At 36.8% G+C, this 18,023-nt stretch overlaps 1 protein-coding gene across 2 annotated transcripts in view; it reads left to right on the top strand.

Annotated features, from left to right (window-relative positions):
• The window catches only part of TRAPPC10 (trafficking protein particle complex subunit 10), a 43,898-nt gene extending 26,815 nt beyond the window's left edge, over nt 1-17,083 (top strand). The window contains exons 13-23 of one of the 2 annotated variants that reach the window (XM_075098659.1): nt 1,491-1,603; nt 2,716-3,230; nt 7,122-7,263; nt 8,399-8,557; nt 9,686-9,915; nt 11,136-11,236; nt 11,717-11,843; nt 12,763-12,858; nt 14,165-14,342; nt 14,748-14,942; nt 15,773-17,083. In XM_075098659.1, the coding sequence (XP_074954760.1) occupies nt 1,491-1,603; nt 2,716-3,230; nt 7,122-7,263; nt 8,399-8,557; nt 9,686-9,915; nt 11,136-11,236; nt 11,717-11,843; nt 12,763-12,858; nt 14,165-14,342; nt 14,748-14,942; nt 15,773-16,011 (2,095 nt within the window). In that variant the 3' untranslated portion in view covers nt 16,012-17,083. Of the gene's footprint in view, nt 1-1,490; nt 1,604-2,715; nt 3,231-7,121; nt 7,264-8,398; nt 8,558-9,685; nt 9,916-11,135; nt 11,237-11,716; nt 11,844-12,687; nt 12,859-14,164; nt 14,343-14,747; nt 14,943-15,772 lie in introns of both variants that reach the window. The other variant, XM_075098651.1, reaches the window with a different exon arrangement.
• Nucleotides 17,084-18,023: the final 940 nt, after the last annotated feature.

Genomic DNA, 18,023 nt, shown 5'->3' with positions numbered 1-18,023 from the left:
TGATCTCCGCTTCAGAAGGGGAGTGGGAGTTGTTTGCTTTTAAGTTGTGTAGAATTTCCATCTTCAATGTGTGAAAGAAATCTTCACTGTAAATGCCACATAAATGCTAAGTAATACTTTGAGAGAATGATTTGGCCCAATCCTAATGTTTGACAGGCTTCAAATTCTTCACTTTGATACTCTCTGCATTATTTTCACACACCAACTCTATCCGCTACAACTGTATTAGTTCAAATACTACATCTGTCTGCGGAGCTGTGCTGTTGTTACTTCCAAGATAAGTGTGTGAGTGGAAAAGTCTACTGACTAGCCTTGGGTGTTCTGTTGTATTCTCTTTGGCATTGGAAACAGCACAATTTGAGTCCTGCTTTCCATTTCAGCCTCATACGTTGTTGCCTAAATTTGGTAGCTAAATTAAGTAACTTGGTTCTAACCTGAACTGTTGTGCTGTGTGCAGGATATTATGTACTATAGCAAAATGGCAAATTTTCATTATTTTTTGGTGTTCTGGGGGAAGGGTACTACTTTCATTTGTGCCATAGTGATAAATGGAATTCCTCTAGTTGTTCCAAACTGGGGTGGTTAGCTGAACAGAGTACTTTCTGCAGGACAGTTCTTGTGGAAATTGCAAGAAAAGACACCTTTTTTTTTCGAATGGTCCTTCTAGCTTTTTTTTAAAGTTGTTGGGTGGGGGGTGGTTTTATTTTTTTTTTTTTCCTTTGCCTAAGAAGCTCATATTTTAGTCTCAAAGTGACAGTACTCGGAACCTTACTGTAGCTGAAAATCAGTTGAGCTAAATTCAAATTTGTAGTGTATTTCGGGTTTTGTTCTTCTTTTGTTTTGTTTGGGGGGGATTAGAACTAGACTTAGATATTGTAAACATTTGCCTCCTTTGGAAATTCTTACATCGCTTTTAAACGCTCTTAAATTTTTCTGCTTCAGTGCAAATGCTCGTAAAGAATCTGAGCCAGTGATATTGCAGTCTTAGCTAAATACTTAAATGAGGGTTTGTATCCCCAGCACTCAAAAGTATAAAGAATGTCTTATGACTTAGTAATGGTGAGTGATGCTGTAACAGCTGGCAGATTCTCAGACAAGTAAATTGGAATATAATCAAATACTCAAATTATTTAGTTCTAAATGTTGGGCAGTGTAATGCAACACACTGGTTCTTTAGCTTGCATGCTGTGTTTATCTATTGTCAAATAATGAAATTTTTTAATGCTTATGGATCTTCTTAGATGGGGAAGATTGCACAGGTTAATAATGGATCATATGTAAGTAGGTCTGCAAAAAGTAGAGATTCAGCAATATTCTCAGATTATAGTAAATCTTCCATTGTTTTTTGTTTTCCCTAATGGAAGAGCATAGTGATGATAAAAGCAGTTCTTGTATTAAAAGATCAGAAAAGCAGTACTTGAACTGTCTCGTTTTCAGTCAGATTTCTGAATGTTGTAGGTTTCTACCTCAGGTTTCCTTAACTTTGTTAGTTATCTTCAAACAAGCAGCCTTTTAGCTGGTGATAATCACTTAACAGAAGATGAACGCAAAAGCTTTTGCCAAGAAATACTAGATTTTGCCAATCAGCAAGCAGAGAACCAAGGTAAGTCTGGTTCTTAAATACTTAAACCGTAAGCTGCTCTAACCTGATCTTTCCCTAAAAGTAGATTAGAAGGCTTTTTCTGATTATTTTCATTACCTTGTGTGTAACTCCTGAATCAACATCAGTTGGTGGGTTGGTGTTTGGGTTTTTTTTTCTGTCATCTCCAGGGCATTCATAAAACTTCTGCAATAATTAAGACTAGTCAAAGATGAAAGAGTAATTAACATTTTCATCCTGAATACTGGAAAGTCTTTTTTTTCCTTCACTTATCTATTCCTCTGCTTTGGTAGCTCGGAATTTATCTAGTGTTGGGTTTGTTTGGTTTTTTTGTTCAGTCCCTAACTTACCTTTGTCTCTACACTGCTGGCATGCAGGTGGCAGCTCTGTGATGATACTTCTTTGGTTTTGATGTTAGATCTGTTCCCATCCACTTGCAGCTTATTACATTGGCCATCCTACCTCTTCTCTTTATTCTTCACGCTGCTTCAGTAATACCTTGTCCTCAGATATTAATCATAATTCAAATTCATACAGAATACTTCTTGTAAATCTGAAGACTGTTCATTTTATGCAGAATAATTTATTGATGAATGGATCTACCATAAGTAGTGTGTTGTTTTAAACTTGCTTCTTAATTAAGTTTTGGTACTGCCTCAGTGTTGGTTTTTGGAATCTAGAAAAGACAATGAAAAACTCTGTCTGGTAAACCTGATGGCTCCAAGGCACCAGTCTTAAGCCAAGTTTCTTAAACTTGTATTTGCTCTTAATTTATGCACTCTGGGAAGTTTGTCACTTTATGCTACTGTATTAATCTAGAACACTTTATTAGTGAAATGTTAGACTTCTTAGACACTATCTCTTAGTTTAGTTGTAATAGTCCGAAGTACTAAAATTGTAGTAGATGTAACTGTTAGAAAACAAATCTCAGTGTCTTTAAGTCTCACTTCTGTGCAAGATAAACTAGAATACGAAAGTATTGATAGGTTGTGAGAGGATTCATTGTGAAAAGTTGTTGATCCGTTTAATTCTAGGGGTTACATTTTAAAGAGAAAAGATTTGCTAATCTCCAGCAGCACTGGAGAAGAATAAAATCCCTGTTTTTATCTTTCCAGGTCAAAAGGTTATATTGCCTATGCACTCCTTTGCGCAGTTGAAAACCCTACATTTTGACCCTCCAAATGCAGTTGTCCATGTGGGTGGAAAGTTGTCTATTGAGTTGACATTGCTGAGCCAAATGCCCATTCCTGTCCAAGTGGATCAGATTGCCATTCATGTTCACTTCAGCATTGAAAAAAACAGTTACAGAAAAACAGCTGAGTGGCTTACTAAGCACAAAACTTCCAATGGTGTTATCAGCTTTCCAAATGAAGTTGCAGGCTTTCCTTTGTCAAGAAACAACTTGCCAGCACTGGACCTATACGAAATGTATGAACGGAGTCCCTCAGATAACTCTTTGAACACAGCAGGAATTATCTGCAAAAATGTGCACATGCTACTACGAAGGCAAGAGAGCAGCAGTTCGCTGGATATGCCCTCAGGAGTGACTTTAGAAGATGGGGCTCATGTGTTGAAATGCAACGACTTAATACTGGAACCAGGGGTCAATAAAATAACGTTCAATACTCAGGTATGTTTTTATAGTTGAGTGAATGTGGCACTCGTGAAAGAGGAACTGAAAGCACTGGCTGAGGAAGAGCATAGTGCTGGCAAGTGCTACCTGTATTGCTTCCTGTTACAGCTTGGGTGATGCCATTCCCCTTGTGGCTTTCTTTTTGTTGTTCTAGACCTTAATTTCCCTTGAAAGAAGGGGAAAGTTGTGCTTGTGCCAAAATGTACAGGTGATTCTCCTATGCGCAATCATTTGAGTCAGCCTTCCAAAACTTACTTTAAACATCTTGATTATTGCTGCCAAAGATTAAACTGATAAATTCATATACAAGGTAATGTACTACTTGTGAAGTCTGCCTTCGCTGTTCAGCTCATTGGGAATAATGTTTAAGAATTTTTATGGGAGTGTGTTTTCTAGCCCTTAGTAAGTGACTGTGTGGTTAAATTTTGTTGATAGCCTGTTTGTCACTGTGGAGGTTTGTAGAATATTTTTTCACTTAGTGGCTGAAGTAAGCCTACCTGCAAGAAGCATGACAAAGTTCAGCTCGGCTTCAAATACTTGAATTTAGAAGATGTCAGAATTAAAATTGGCCCCATTATTCATCTTAATCACGTAAGGAATAAGAAGACGAGAACGCAAGGATTCTCTGCTACAGGAAGGCTAAATTTGCATGAGCAAACACCTGTGAAAATAACGTCACCATCTAAATGCCATCCTCAGAAAATGCATTACAGTCCTGCTTCTGCCATATAGTGTTGTATGTGAAACTCCCTCAATTCCCAGCTTACACCGAGTATTAAGCTGACTTAGAATATATGCGTAATCATTTTTTTTCTCCCACTCTTCCCCCAGCAAGCGAAGTACTCCTGGTAATTGCTGAAATATTGCTTATCATTTCTGTTCACATTGCATTACTACTAGATGCATAGTAACTGGAAATCAGTAGGCCTTGAGTACCAGTCCTATTGGTTGTGGGGCTTTTTTGGCTTGTTCTTCTGGCTTTTGTGGGGGTTTTGGTTTGTTTGTTTGGGTTTGTTTTTTGTTTTGTTTTGTAGCTTTTGTGGGGAGTTTTTTTGTTGTTTTGGGTGGGTTGTGGTTTTCTCTTTTTTTTTTTTTCTTTTTTTTTAAACTGCCACTCCTTCGGTGGCCTTGTACTTTGCTGGCCTGTGGTTTGTTTGCTTGTTTTAATGAAATGGGGAAAGGCATTTATCTGCTGACTTAGTCCTAGGAAGTGAAATGCCAAGCACTTTAAAAAGCGAGACCTTGCCATCTGTTTGGCATTCTAGGAGTTAGGAGCTTCTGGCCTCAATTACCATGTTGTTCTGTTCTTTGGGTTTCTTTAAATACTTTCTATCTCCCTCCCCACTTCTGTTCATAGGGAAGTATTTAGTCGAGTTCAGTGCTACAGTAATGAACGTTGGAGTAGGGAAAATTTGAGTGAGAAGATGCTGAGAAATTCAGTGCAGCATCTGAATGATTAGCAAGAGATGGGGCAGCACAATGAGGAATCCAGTAGGTGTTTCATAGCTGCCTCATTTTCTGAGCATTTTCCAGCCTGTATATTGGAAAGGATATGGATACTACAAAGAGAGGAACTGTTTTGCAGTTACGTATGGTATACATGCCTGCTAGTTATGCCATTTTATAATTGGTTTAAATTAGTTTTGGTCCCTTTTGCTCCCTTTTTTAAAAACTAATTTTGAAAGAAGAATCTACATATCTGCTTTTGATGACTAAAAATTTATAGCTAGACAGTGCTGGCGAGGAGGTTTCTTTAGCATTCTTAGCATACTTTAGATGCCCCACACCTGAGATTTTAAATTCGCCCCCCTTTCCCCCCCCCCCTTCTTTTTTTAATTGTTAATTCCTATCTTGTCATAGAACTTTGTTTAGAATGAAGCTTTCTGTATGCTTACATACTTTGCCTTTCCATTCCTCCGGTGCTGGAGTAGAAAACACTGAAGAGATGTGCTTGGTACATGTGCACATGCACATTGTGGAACCTGTGTGGATAGCAGGTATACTTGAGGTACAAAATGGAAGTTGAGTTCAAGTCCCTGATGATGCAATGTGAAATAGCAATAATGTCTTTTGAACTACCTACTGATCTAATTTTTTAGGTTTCTCATCCTTTCAAAGGACTGGGATAAGTTAATGGGATTTGGAGATGTCAGAGGTCTTGTTAGTTGCATATGTGGTTTTCTGCAAAATAAATCAGCATGTATGTGGGGCTGCATTTCAGGTGAAGGAGCCCTACTAGATGAAAGCTGTCAGAGACTGTTCTGAGCAGGCATTTTGGCTTAGTGGGATCAGGAAGCAATCTGAAACCATGAAAGAAGAGATATGGATAATAAGCTAGATACAGCTCTGCTTTAAATTTGCCTTGTTCTGTATGCTTCTGGTGACTATTGGAGGATGGACAGCCTTATGCTTACAACTTTACTATTTTCCCAACCTTGCTTTCTTGAAAGAACTTTGCATGGGTGGATTGCTCAGTGTGAATCTTACTTATCTTTATACAGTTGTTCAAAACGTGAACAACATAAAGATAAAATCTGAATAGGTTATAATTTGACAGTGTATTACTAGATAACATGATGAAAGCTTCTCTAGATTTGAGCTGCAATACTTACTGAAAATCCATTATCGTTGTAGCAGTATACTGTGTCACTTCTACTGGATGACATAGCTGGCCAGAGGATAGGAACCGCTGACAATTTGTTTTCTAAATTTTCTTACAGTAACGCTTAATTACACTACTTTTGCAGAAAGGGGACTGACTGTTCTTCTAAGATGCAGAGGGAATTTGATTCTTTCTGTAGATCTTAGACTGATGATTAGCATTATTTATGCTGATAGCAATCTTCCAGTGTATTTTTTCAAGATTTAAAAGAGATCAGAAAGCATTATCTAAACTCTTCAGACCGATATTCCCATCCCACGTTGAAGCTTAAAGTATGTATATATTACGAAAGACTCTACTCATGCTTTTCTGATTATAAAGTATTCAAGGGATAAAATTTTAGTGACTTTAATGTCAAAATGCATAATACTGAATTTCAGTCAGGATTTGCTTTGGTAATAACTATGTAAGTGAGGTTGAATGTTAAGTTGTTACAGCGTTTCTCCATAACTTCTAAACTTATTCTTTAGATTTAATTATACCCAGCATCAACATTTACGTATTACATTTGGTAAAATGGCCCATGGAAAAAGAAAACATTTCCCATTTCCCTAGCAGTAGTAGCTGAGAGCAAACAGAATCAAGAATAAATATACTAGCAGGTGTTACAGATTTACTTTTATAATGTTATTGAAAAACACCCAGAATCCTATTATTCAGGTAAGGGAAGAGTTTGAAATTAAATATGTATGTATTCCTTTTTTTATAAGCATTCACACAGGGTGTGGGGTGGGGAGTGTGTGAAATAGCTTGAGCTGAAGCTGTGTCTTATATAAATGTTGTATGTTTTTATGAATGTTAGCCAAATAAGTGCTTTGCTGCTTGCTAAATATCATTTCAGTACTTACGTGAAAATATATTTATTATGTGGCCCTTGGGTGGGTAACCAGCCAACAGAAAGGACAGAAAGCACCCCAAAATAACAGTTTGACAATTTGAGTATTAGTTAGTCTGAGCTACTCTACTAGTTATTCTGATTATTGGCACTTGTTACTTGTGATGTTTTTTCTTCAATCAGCCAGCACTCTGTCTTCTGTCTTAATGGGGCAAAAAGGTGCTTCTCTGTGAAAAACTTGTCACTTGCTCATAGAACAAGTCTGTCGTTTTAATTTACAAATGCAAAGTAGCTGATAAAAATGAGCTGAAAACATGCTGTTCTTTAGTGGAGGGTTTGCTCTAGAAATATCGCCTAAACTGAGAAATCTATTCAAATGCTTTCTTCAAAGGCCAAAGAACCTGGGACATACACGCTCAGGCAACTGTGCACTTCAGTGGGGAAAGTACAGTTTGTCCTTCTTCATATTTACCCAATTGTGCAGTATGATGTATATTCTCAGGAGCCCCAGCTAAAAGTGGAACCGATGACTGGTAGGTACAGTTGCTCTGCTGAAGTTGTTTTGATGATTTCTATTGTACTCTCGTGGGGCTACATAGAGCATTTTCTGGCTTGAATATTACTCAGATTTTTTTTTTTTTTGCCATACTCTTAATTTTGAGTCTAAAATAAATTCTAATTTTCCAAATTATCCATCAAGCATGCTCTGTCAATGATAGCTAGTTTTCGACAACTAATTCCAGTGCTTGGCTCTGAAACACGTAGTGTCACTTTTGAACACGAATTTGAACATGTAGTGTCACTTAAATATCGGGTATGGTTTAAGCTGCCACACTGATGAGAAGTGAATATTTAAATTTGTAATTGACTGAGCTCCTTAGTGGTTAGTTCTGTGACACTGCAGTCTGTTTTGTATTTACGAGAAATGTGTGAGAACTAGGATTCTTTACTAGAGGTGAGAATATAAACTTACTAAAATTTAATACTCAATACATCCATTGGTTTCGTGGACAGCTGAGCATTACTTCTTGTAGAGTTTATTAAAGTTTATAAATGGAAGTTAATAGTGATTTTGTTTTCAGGCTATTAATTGAGGCAGTTGAGGAGTTAATATGCATTTTGTGCTATCATTCCGGTTATAGGGGTTGCAGTGTGTGGCAAAGGAAGGACAGGTATATCGGGCGTTAATCAAATTAACTACCTCTACGAAATTGATGGTTGTGATTCAGAGATGTGAGAGTCTGTGCATACTGGCATTCTTGTTATCTTGACTATGTAAATATACCATGTGGGTATGACTGGCATTGTAGGTGCAAAAATAGAAAGCTCTCTACAACCTGGAGTACTTAACAAAAAGCTTAGTAAATTTTTCAGGATTACTGTATTTCACTGAATTCTGTGCTGCCAGAGCTACACAGTATGTGAGCCAGCTAGTCTAAGCCATCCAAGAAACTGGTTTTGGTCACCCAAGTTGTAACAACTGGTTTCTCCGCACCGATTGTATCTGAACTAGGTTTAATGTGTTGCACCAAAACCCCCGCACTTTTAAGTTACCATAACGTGTGTGACAAATTATCTGGGAAAATTGCTAACAAGCCCTAGCAGTGCATTATAACTGTCTACTGATGAATACTGGAATCTGTTCACAATTTCTGCTTTCTTCTTCAGATAGCCTTTTGGCTGGCATTCCCCAGAAGGTGAAATTCACAGTGACTACTGGTCACTACACCATGAAGAACGGGGATACTTTGCAGCTCAGTAACGCGGATGCCATGCCTATTCTGTACCATCCAGAGAGCAAGGCAGTGATCTATTCCAACACCAGGGGTAAACAATGAAGTAGAACTAATCTTTAAATGGCTAAAAGTTTAGTAATCCTGAAGTAAACCTGTACTTACAGTATTAAGAACACTGACACACTCTTTTTCAATAGTCGTTACTAAGAACAAATCTAGGGACTTGGAACTGAGTACTTAAGTGCAAGAAAGGTCTTAAACTTTCACCCTCACAGTAGTAGTATGAACTTTCCAGCAAACATAGCTGGACAACTTTAATTGATAAAATTCAGTAGGCATGGTGAAACTGCTGCTGCAATGAGTGTCTCTCATGATTTCCAGGGGCGTCATTGTGATTTTTTTATTACTATGTGGGCTCTATTTTGACTAGACCATTTTTATTGTGAAGTACTTGTAAGTAGGTTTTTACATAGTGCTCTATGTAAATGGAGCATTTCCTTTGGTTGGTGTTTCATATAAACAGACGACATCCTACTTCCTTTTTTTCTGAGCATAAGTACTGTATAAGTACTCAGTTGCTCAAACACAAGCAACTTTTCCATAAATGGGAAGAACAGTCTTAAGAGACTTGATGAAATTTAGATTAAAATAGACTATAGAGAGGCACCCCATGTGTAGTATGTTAAAGATAGATGATGAATGGTGACCAAGAATACTGATGCATGGGTGTTCAGTAAGTTGTAAGTTTGCTTAAAGTGAAATTATGAGACTAAGGAGGTGTAGGACATTGTAAAAACTTCAACAGCTGTCATATGATGGAATAAAATAGCTCTTTAGCTAATTTGAAGCTTGTTATCAAATTGTGCTCTTACTTCTTTCTTGAACATTGGAAGGGACTACACAGAATGTGGTAGTGACCTTCCTGCGGTTTAAGAACAATGGAGCCTTAATATTGGGAAGTTGTGAACAGCAGTGGTATTCAAGATGTGCAGATTATAGCTCATATGAAGAGGTTACTGGGGAGTTATAGAACATGGTTTCTGGTTGCATTTTTTGCAGACATGGAGGTCTTGCTAGGAAGTTGTTATGGCACCAAGTATTTTTCTATGACACTTAGCTTTTTAGGCTAGTTCTCATTACTTACAGATTAAAATGGAAATTGGGAAGGGATGAACATGTTGTTTTAAAACATTTTTTTTCCCATTCTGTACAACTGTAGAAAAGATCTCAGAATCGTCATTAAGGATTCAGTCTTCTGAAAAGATCACAAGCATCAGTTTGCCAGTAGCTCCTGCATATCATGTGATTGAATTTGAACTAGAAGTCATGTATTTGCCATCAGCCACAGAATCTGCAGTGGAGAAAGAAAATACTACAAATAAAGAAGTTCACAGAAAAAACAAACAGAAGCAGAAGCAGGACAACTGTATGGCTACTGTTGACCAAAAAGTAAGATGTAATTTAATGTTTTTATTATGAAATCTATTTGATCACATGGCATATGCTTCACAAAACGGGGGGTTGGGGGGGGGAGAGGAAGGAACCTGCTTACATTGAACTGATTTTCTTTTAGAAGATGTATGTGCAAAAGTCATAGCAAATGTTATAAATGTAAAGGAAACATAAATACAAGCAGAAATATACACTGTGTATTGCCAACTGTTCCATGGGCTAGTAATCTGTGTTTTAATTTTCTAACACAGTTTATATAGGATGAAGGATACTAATTTATTTGGAAATGTGGCATGGTGGTCTTTTTAAGTTCTCCCTTCTGACTCATAGAAGAGATATTTTTTCCACTTGCAAAGAATCTGCATGCTGTGTTGAGGTACTTAACATGGCAATGTTTCAAGCTGTCACATTACTTAGTTGGAGTTACCTTTTCCTCTTAATTTTCATTATGAAGCGTGAATAAAATAAGTGGTATGGAAGGAAGCTCTTCAGCTGACTGCAAATGATCTTGAAACCATCCCCTTTCACAGTGTTACTCCTTGTTAAAATTGACCAAGTGTGCTGCCGTGTATCCTTATGTGTGAAGTGTTGGTTAAAAGGGAATAGCTATAGACTAGCATTGCTAAAATGTGATGTGACAAAAGATATGGTTTTTTTCCTCTGCATTTAAAAATATGTTGTTAAAGATATATGCTTTACAATTGGAAGAATGGCAACATTAACTTCAGGAGAAATTCTTAAGTGTGCCCTTCAAGTTAAAACAAATACACATTAAATACAAACTCAAAATATTGTAAAAAAATTATTCAATATTTTAAAGTATTATAAAGACATTTCAGTAATAGATCTTATAGCAATTAATTTTATTTTGACCTTTTACCAGATTATTGTGTTAAGATGCTCTTGGTATTGTTAGTGTCATTTTATCTTTTCTTTCTTCTATTCCCTTCCTTTATTTCTAGTCTTCAGAATTGGGTATGTCAGTTTCCACAGGAAAAGCTTCTTCAAGATTTCATATTCTGCTCACAGGAAAACAGAAACGTAATATTTTGTCAGATTAGTTTTTGACATACTGAGTTTTTTTTCCTTCTTCCCTTTCTGGATGCATTAGATGTAGACACTTGCTGGGAAAAGTTTTGCTTAGAAATTAGAAGAAAAGCAAAATCATTATGCCAAAGACCATTACAAATAAGAACTTTGTTCCCCTTTTCTTTTAGGTAACCATTGATTGTCCTTGGTCGATTTACTCCACTATTATTGCACTAACATTCTGCATACCTTTTAATGCCAAGCATTCCTTATTGTCAGCTGGCAAACGGTAATGTACTCATTAAGTATTAATTATTTTTTTCTTTCTTACAAAATATGGAGCTAGAGTTTCATAAGTAATAGTTATAGCAGCCTTTTGGTTTTTTGGTGGTTGTTTGTTTTTTTTTTTTAAAGTTAGGCTCTTGTTACCTTACACAGCTTCCCATTGGAAGCTTGTGCATTTCCTCTAGCGCTCTGTCATTACAAGAAAACAAATTTGCAGTTTAATCTATTTTGGAAATAAAACTGCAAGATAAACCAAGCTAGCCTCTTTCTGTGTAGTTATTTGTTTTCGCTTAATATGAAAGAGGATGTTTTACAGCCTTGCTTCTACAGACTCGTAAGTATTGAAGAAAAGATTGAAAGAAATAAATATACCTGCTGTTCTGTTTTTGCATGAGCTGCGCACTTTGAAAGCAATTTTATGGACATGTGCTCTTTCAATGCAGCTGTTCAACTTCTGTTGAACAAACTGTGTCGTGTTTTTCAGGAAGTATGTGCAAGTCTGTGTACAGAATTTGTCAGAACTCTGTTTCCAGCTTTCAGACAACAGCCTCAAAAATTCTGCTGACTATACAGATTTGCAGCTGGTACCTTTGAATCCTGAATCTCAACAGGTAACGATTCACTTGGTGGTTTATGAGCTCGTTGGCAGGACGGCTAGATGAGAGTTCTTGTTAGTGAAATTATTTGCACTTCTGTGCATAAATTTTGTAATAAGTCAGGCTAATAGCTGATGTTAGGTCAGATCTTTTTAGTCCTCTGAGTAACTTCGATTCTTAAAGATGCTTTAGAAGGCATTTACACTCGTAGATCTCAGATTAAATGGTAAAACTTGCAAAGATTATTAGGTAAGTTTTCAAACTTGTCTCTTTGCCTCATGCAAAACACTACATACCTGCTTGAACAACAGCTATACAAATGTAACATCACTGTTAACATTTAATTAGTTCATCTTACAGCTGCAGTTTGTCATTAGGCTTTAGGGAAAAAAATCAGATAGAGACTGTTTCCCAGTTAAATACAGCTGTAAACTAGTTGTTGCAAAACACCCCGTGACGTGTTTTTTCAGCCTTTTCTGAACATGATATTAAATTGGTCATTCTTTGTGCCTAGGGAAAGTATATACCAACATGATCAATATCTTTATTAAATTTGACTTTTGAATAAAGTATTTTTCACACATACTTGAATGTAAAGTGTTCTCTTTTGAAATGTTCATTCTGACAGTGAAATGTATCCCTCCTTTTAATTAGATGTGCACTGTTAAAAAAAATTCCCTACTACTTTGGTTGCATATTTTCCCTAATGATTTATTTAACACTAAACAGATGATTTGTTTTGATTTAATGTCAGATAGATGTTTTGATCGAATGCCAGAACAGACAAACATATATATGTGCATTTCCACTCCTTTCTCAAAGGAGGGAAGGAGCTAATACTATAAACATTCTCTTTCAGGTCATATACAGTAAGCAATCAATATTCTTTGTATGGGAATTGAAGTGGACAAAAGAGCTTCCTCTCTCCTTGCAGTGCCTGTTTTCAGTCAGCTTCTGTCCAGCTACCTCTGAAGAACAGTCTCTTACCCTGAAGCCCTTCACTTACGAATTCCAAGTGGAAAATTTTTTTGTAAGTAGTCTTCTAAGTATAGCATGTGTTAACTGAATATAGTTTCCTAATATATAGAAAGGGAAAGTCAAGAAATATATTAGAAAATTTCTGTTTACATAACCATTGGAAAGCCAGCTTGTTGAACGGTAGAACTGCAGCCTGATATGATATGGTGGAATCGTATAATTGCCACTGGAGTGGGGTAGGGGGTGGGAGGGAAACCATAACATTTGCGCAAATGTCCTTGATCTTGTTTCATTTTTTTCCTGTGTTTTTGCCTTCCTAAGCTCGTGCCATGGAGACTGTCCTTAGATTACTGAGCTGCTTTCTCCCTGCTGGCTTAAGACTGTGCTCTCTGAAGCAAATTGCAATTGACTAAAAAAATCTTTGCTATTGAAAGCATTTGAGATTTTTTTTTGTAGTGCTTGAGATGAGCTCCTCTCATGAAATATTTAGGGGTTTTTTTAGGCCATTATCTTAAATGTTTCTTCTTTCCCTTTATGGACAAATATTTTATTCCTTTGATCAGCTGGGAAGCTTATAGGCTAGATATAACTTCATATTAAAAGAATTCTATCAACATTATTTAAGCTCATCTCTAAATTCAGTCTTGTGTTACCCTTTCTGATGCTTGGGTAAAAAGTAGCAACGTGAAGACTCTGGTTTGTTTAAATCCTTTTTTTCTCTTTTCAGTGTTGCTGTGTTTTTTACCTGCTTATTACAAATTGGCATTGAGCAATATTTTAGGTATTTGTTTACCTACTGGCATGTAACTAGCATTTGCTGGCATTTTTGTGGAGTCTTCAAATTCAAAAAGAACTAACTGCATTAAACAATGGGGTGTTTTGGTAGAAATTTAATTTTGTAGTAATTAAAAATTAGGTCTTTGATAATGTGAGCACCGTTATTCTGGGGACTATGATGGTAAGAGTGATGAAGTAGTTCTCCTGTATTACTCAGAGTTTGAGTGATGTGTCTGGAAAGTGAGGAGCCAAGAAACTAGTAAAAGTTTGTTTAAATGGTATGAAGATTGGTATTCATTTAGGAGTGTTGAAAGGCTGAGTTAAAGCACAGAAGTGGAGAGAAGAATGGTGTGCTTGCTGCTGGTATCAACAATAGATAGAATCAAATTTGGTTCGCTTATTTTCTCAAACTGAGAAAGATAATGAAGCGAACATTACTTCTAACTGAATCTTGCATTAAAAGATTTCATGGATGTTAAATATAAAGTTAAGTTTGTACTGTATCAGTTGTCCAGTTCAGTTTCAACACAAGTAAAATGCCCCTTTTTTTCTTGATAACAGTACTCTTTTCTTCCTGACAGACATTGTATCATGTGAAAACTGAAATTTTTCCACCATTGGGGGCAGAGTATTGTAAAACGGGCTCACTCTGCTCTTTAGAAGTGTCAATCACCCGACTTGTTGACCTCTCAGAGGTTGACAGAGATGAAGCATTAACAGAATCAGATGGATATTGCACAACAAAACTGATGTATGAAGGTAAGAATGTTTCTTAACCATATTGACAAAACTCCCCAGTTTTTGTCTTGATAATGACATCTGCCAGACATTCTATGGCATATTCTTGTATTGTGAAGTACGGTTGCTCAGTAAAGCAGTTTTAGTTTTGCTAGACTGAGAATAATTTTTTTTCCTCATTAGTCTGTCTTCAAGAGGAATATGAATGCTCTTCAGACTGGATGGATAGAAACTTGCTTGAGGCCCAACTATGGTCACTTTTGTGTAGGGCTGTTTTCTTACGTTGGACGGCTCTTCAGACATAGCAGCTGTTGGGCTTTTAGATGTTGCTAAAATACTGATTTTTTTAAAACCCTCTAAAATTATACTGAGGGTCCTTTGTTTTTCAGAATCGATCTTTATAGTGTTTGCTCTTTATTCTTGCAGTTGTTGACAACAGTAGTAACTGGGCAGTCTGTGGAAAAAGTTCTGGAGTGATCTCTATGCCTGTAGCAGCTCGAGCAACTCACAAAGTCCACATGGAAGTGATGCCACTCTTTGCTGGATACCTCCCTTTTCCTGATGTCAGATTGTTTAAATACCTCCCTCACCATTCTGCTCACTCCATGCAACTTGATGCTGGTAAAGCTATCTTGACTACATGGCTACTTACAGAAATGATTCTGCTTCTCCTGTGTTCTTGCATAAAGAGAAAAGCAAGGCGAGGAAATGTATTGACCGAGTACTCTTAGGTGTCTCTGTTACTTACCTTCACTCACAGTTCTGGTTTGAAACGTATAAAATGTTGCTGTAACAGAACTTTGAATTTGGGTTGCAGCCTTAATCTGTGAGGAGGAACAATAAATGCATTGTTTTCTTGTATTCCCTTTAAAGATTATTGTGCAAATGAGTTGTCACTGGATTTATAAACAAGTGAAAACTATTTGATAACCCTCTAATCCTGTGGTTTCATTGTCTGTAAACTGCACACCTACTGTGTCTTCCATTAGCTTTGAGATTTTTTTTTTTTGCCAGTTTCTGGAAGGATTAAGTATGAAGTAAAAGAACTGCTGAAAAAATGTGGCATATAAACCAGATTAGGCGAAGAGTTTAAACTACCACAGCCACCTAGTGTATTTTTCTGTACTGTTGAGCAGTCCCAGCACTGTAGTGAGAATTCACTCGTGCAAGCAACTTACCGTTTGTCAGCAGAGTTCCAGGGACTGCCAGTGTGCACCCTTCTAGCCTGGGGCAAATGTGAGGTAATACTACTTAAATTTTCCTTAGAAACCAATGTAATTAACTCTGCTGCATCTGCTGCTGGCCAAAAATGTGCAGAGACTGTTACCTCAGCAGAGATGATCAGTAACTGTTAATGTGTGGTAAGCAGGCTCTGCGTCTGAGCTCTGAGATACTTTTGAGGTTGCTTAATCATTCCCTGGAATGAAACTGTGGGTTTTTGTTTTGAACAGATAGCTGGATTGAAAATGATAACCTATCTGTGGACAAGAATGTGGATGATCAAGCTGACAACAGCAGCATAAGGAGCAGAGGTAGCTTGCATTCTGCAGCTAGTGGGGAACACAAAGGTTTGCCAATGCCCCGTCTGCAATCCTTTTCATCTGGTCAGGTCTTCAACTGCAGCACGGGTATGCAAATACTTGTCATTCCCAGCAAGGACGACCATGTTCTGGAAGTCAATGTCACGTGACAACTTGGTATGAAAACAAGGAAAACAAAAACCGTTAGAAACTGGATATGAAAGCACTTTAAAGGATTATGACCTGATTAGTCTTTGTTGTAACATTCTAACTCTAAGACGACCTATGGCACTCAACATGTACTGGCCATGGAAGCACCAGACAATTGTATCAATTTAAATGTACAGTGAAGCTTCTGTCAGCCTAGTTTATATTGCCACTTTAATATGTTTTGTGTAAGCTATTGGGTTTTCTCCCTTCAGTCATATCCTGCATCACAACACAGGGCAACAAAAACAAAAAATCCAAATACTTGGACCACTTTATTTTTGTCTGGCAGCTGAGAGATTTGTTTCATGCTTCCTACATGCTTTAGAATTTAGAGTTGGATGATATAATTATCCAAATCTTGGATTTTTATGTAATGATTTACAGGCTTTTCCACACATGTGCGAGAAATACAACAAAGCATACAACAGCACATTCACTGGTGTGATAGTTGCTTTTCTGTTTTGGTTTGATTTTTGTTTTATCATCGTTAATTCCTGCCATTGCAATTTTGTATTAAACTTCCATCGTTGCATACTTAGATGCATGGAAGAGCTAATGCTATAAACAATGTTAACTGAACAAAATTCCTTAATTTTTTGAGGCTTTCTCCTTCACAGAGTAGACACTGTGATGTCACATATTATATGATTTTTTGGGGTTGGGGATTGGGTCATCCTCTTGCATAGTTCTTACCAAAGAAAGAGATTGATAGAATTTAATAATAAATTATTTGGCTTATTGAGTTCCCAGATGAATTTCTTTTATTACGTTTCTAAGTGGCTTGGTTTGCTGCCCCAATTTTTAAATTGGGGCAAAAATTTCAGTATGATGTGATACTTGAACAGTCAACCTTTCATCATAAAGGCTTAGTGTAATTATTACGGATTAGAGGCCAGACTTCTGCATTCATGATGGAAGAAAGAGGAAAGCTTGCAGATGTAGAATAATTGTGAAGCAAAGTTAAAACATGTAACTTAAAGAATTTCATTATTTATATCTGAAGTGTAAATACAAAAAAATGTAAAAACAAAAGGTGTAATTTTTGTGAATGTTGCAAATCCACCTGTGACTGGAAAAATTACAACTCCTCCTGATGTCCTGCTTCTGATATTGAAACTTGTGCGTTTAATGTGAGAATGACCTTTTCTACTTGCAGATCTATAATGGTGCGTTGTCAACAGACTCCACAGAAGAAAACTGTCCCGTATCAAATACTTGTCAGTAAACCTAAAGTGAGGAACTGCTCATTAGATGAATTAATTGTTGGTTTTTTTTTTCTAATCTCAGGTTCTGCTAAATTATAAAGGAGAAGAAAAAAATTTAATCTTCTTTCCAAAAAGAATTGCAATTAAGTTGAAAAATGAATAGGTACCCTGCACTGGTCTAAACTTTTTTGTTGTTGTTTTTTATTTTAAAAAGACAATGTCTAAATAGATGTATAAAGTAGACCTGCTAGCTGAAAACGTTCTTGTTACGCATCTTCTTTCTGTGAAGGAATGCCCTTTCTCTGTGGAAATCATACCGTTTTATTCTGGATAAAACCCAAAGCATCATTTAGTGTGAATGACTGCTGGGATTCTTTGACTGGAAAAGGTAACAAGTTAGTGACTTTGACACTGCAGGTATTAATTCCATTTTCATGGTTTGCTATTACATCATTTTTCACATTGTTCTGTAATATACTGTTAGATTAAACACATTGTACTAAGATTGTTTAATGAAATTGTAAGCGTTACAGTTCTAAATATACATGTTTTAAAAAGAACTCCAACTTCTCAGCTGCCGTCACTTTTATCCCCCTTTTGTTTGAAGAGCTGATTGTTTCATCTGCTTTACTCAAAGCTACTTCAAAGGAGAAAATATTTTTAAGTTTAACTAACGGGACGTATTTAGAATGGCGGTCTAAAGCCCGCTCCCCGGCTCTCTGAGGGCGAGAAAAGGTGCCCGGCACCCCGGCTTGCCGCCCGTTGGC

The sequence above is a fragment of the Phalacrocorax aristotelis genome, chromosome 1 (genome assembly GCF_949628215.1).
Source record: "Phalacrocorax aristotelis chromosome 1, bGulAri2.1, whole genome shotgun sequence".
Lineage (NCBI taxonomy): Eukaryota > Metazoa > Chordata > Aves > Suliformes > Phalacrocoracidae > Phalacrocorax > Phalacrocorax aristotelis.
Note: the sequence above shows the minus strand (reverse complement) of the source record. Positions and strands in the feature narration are given on the sequence as shown.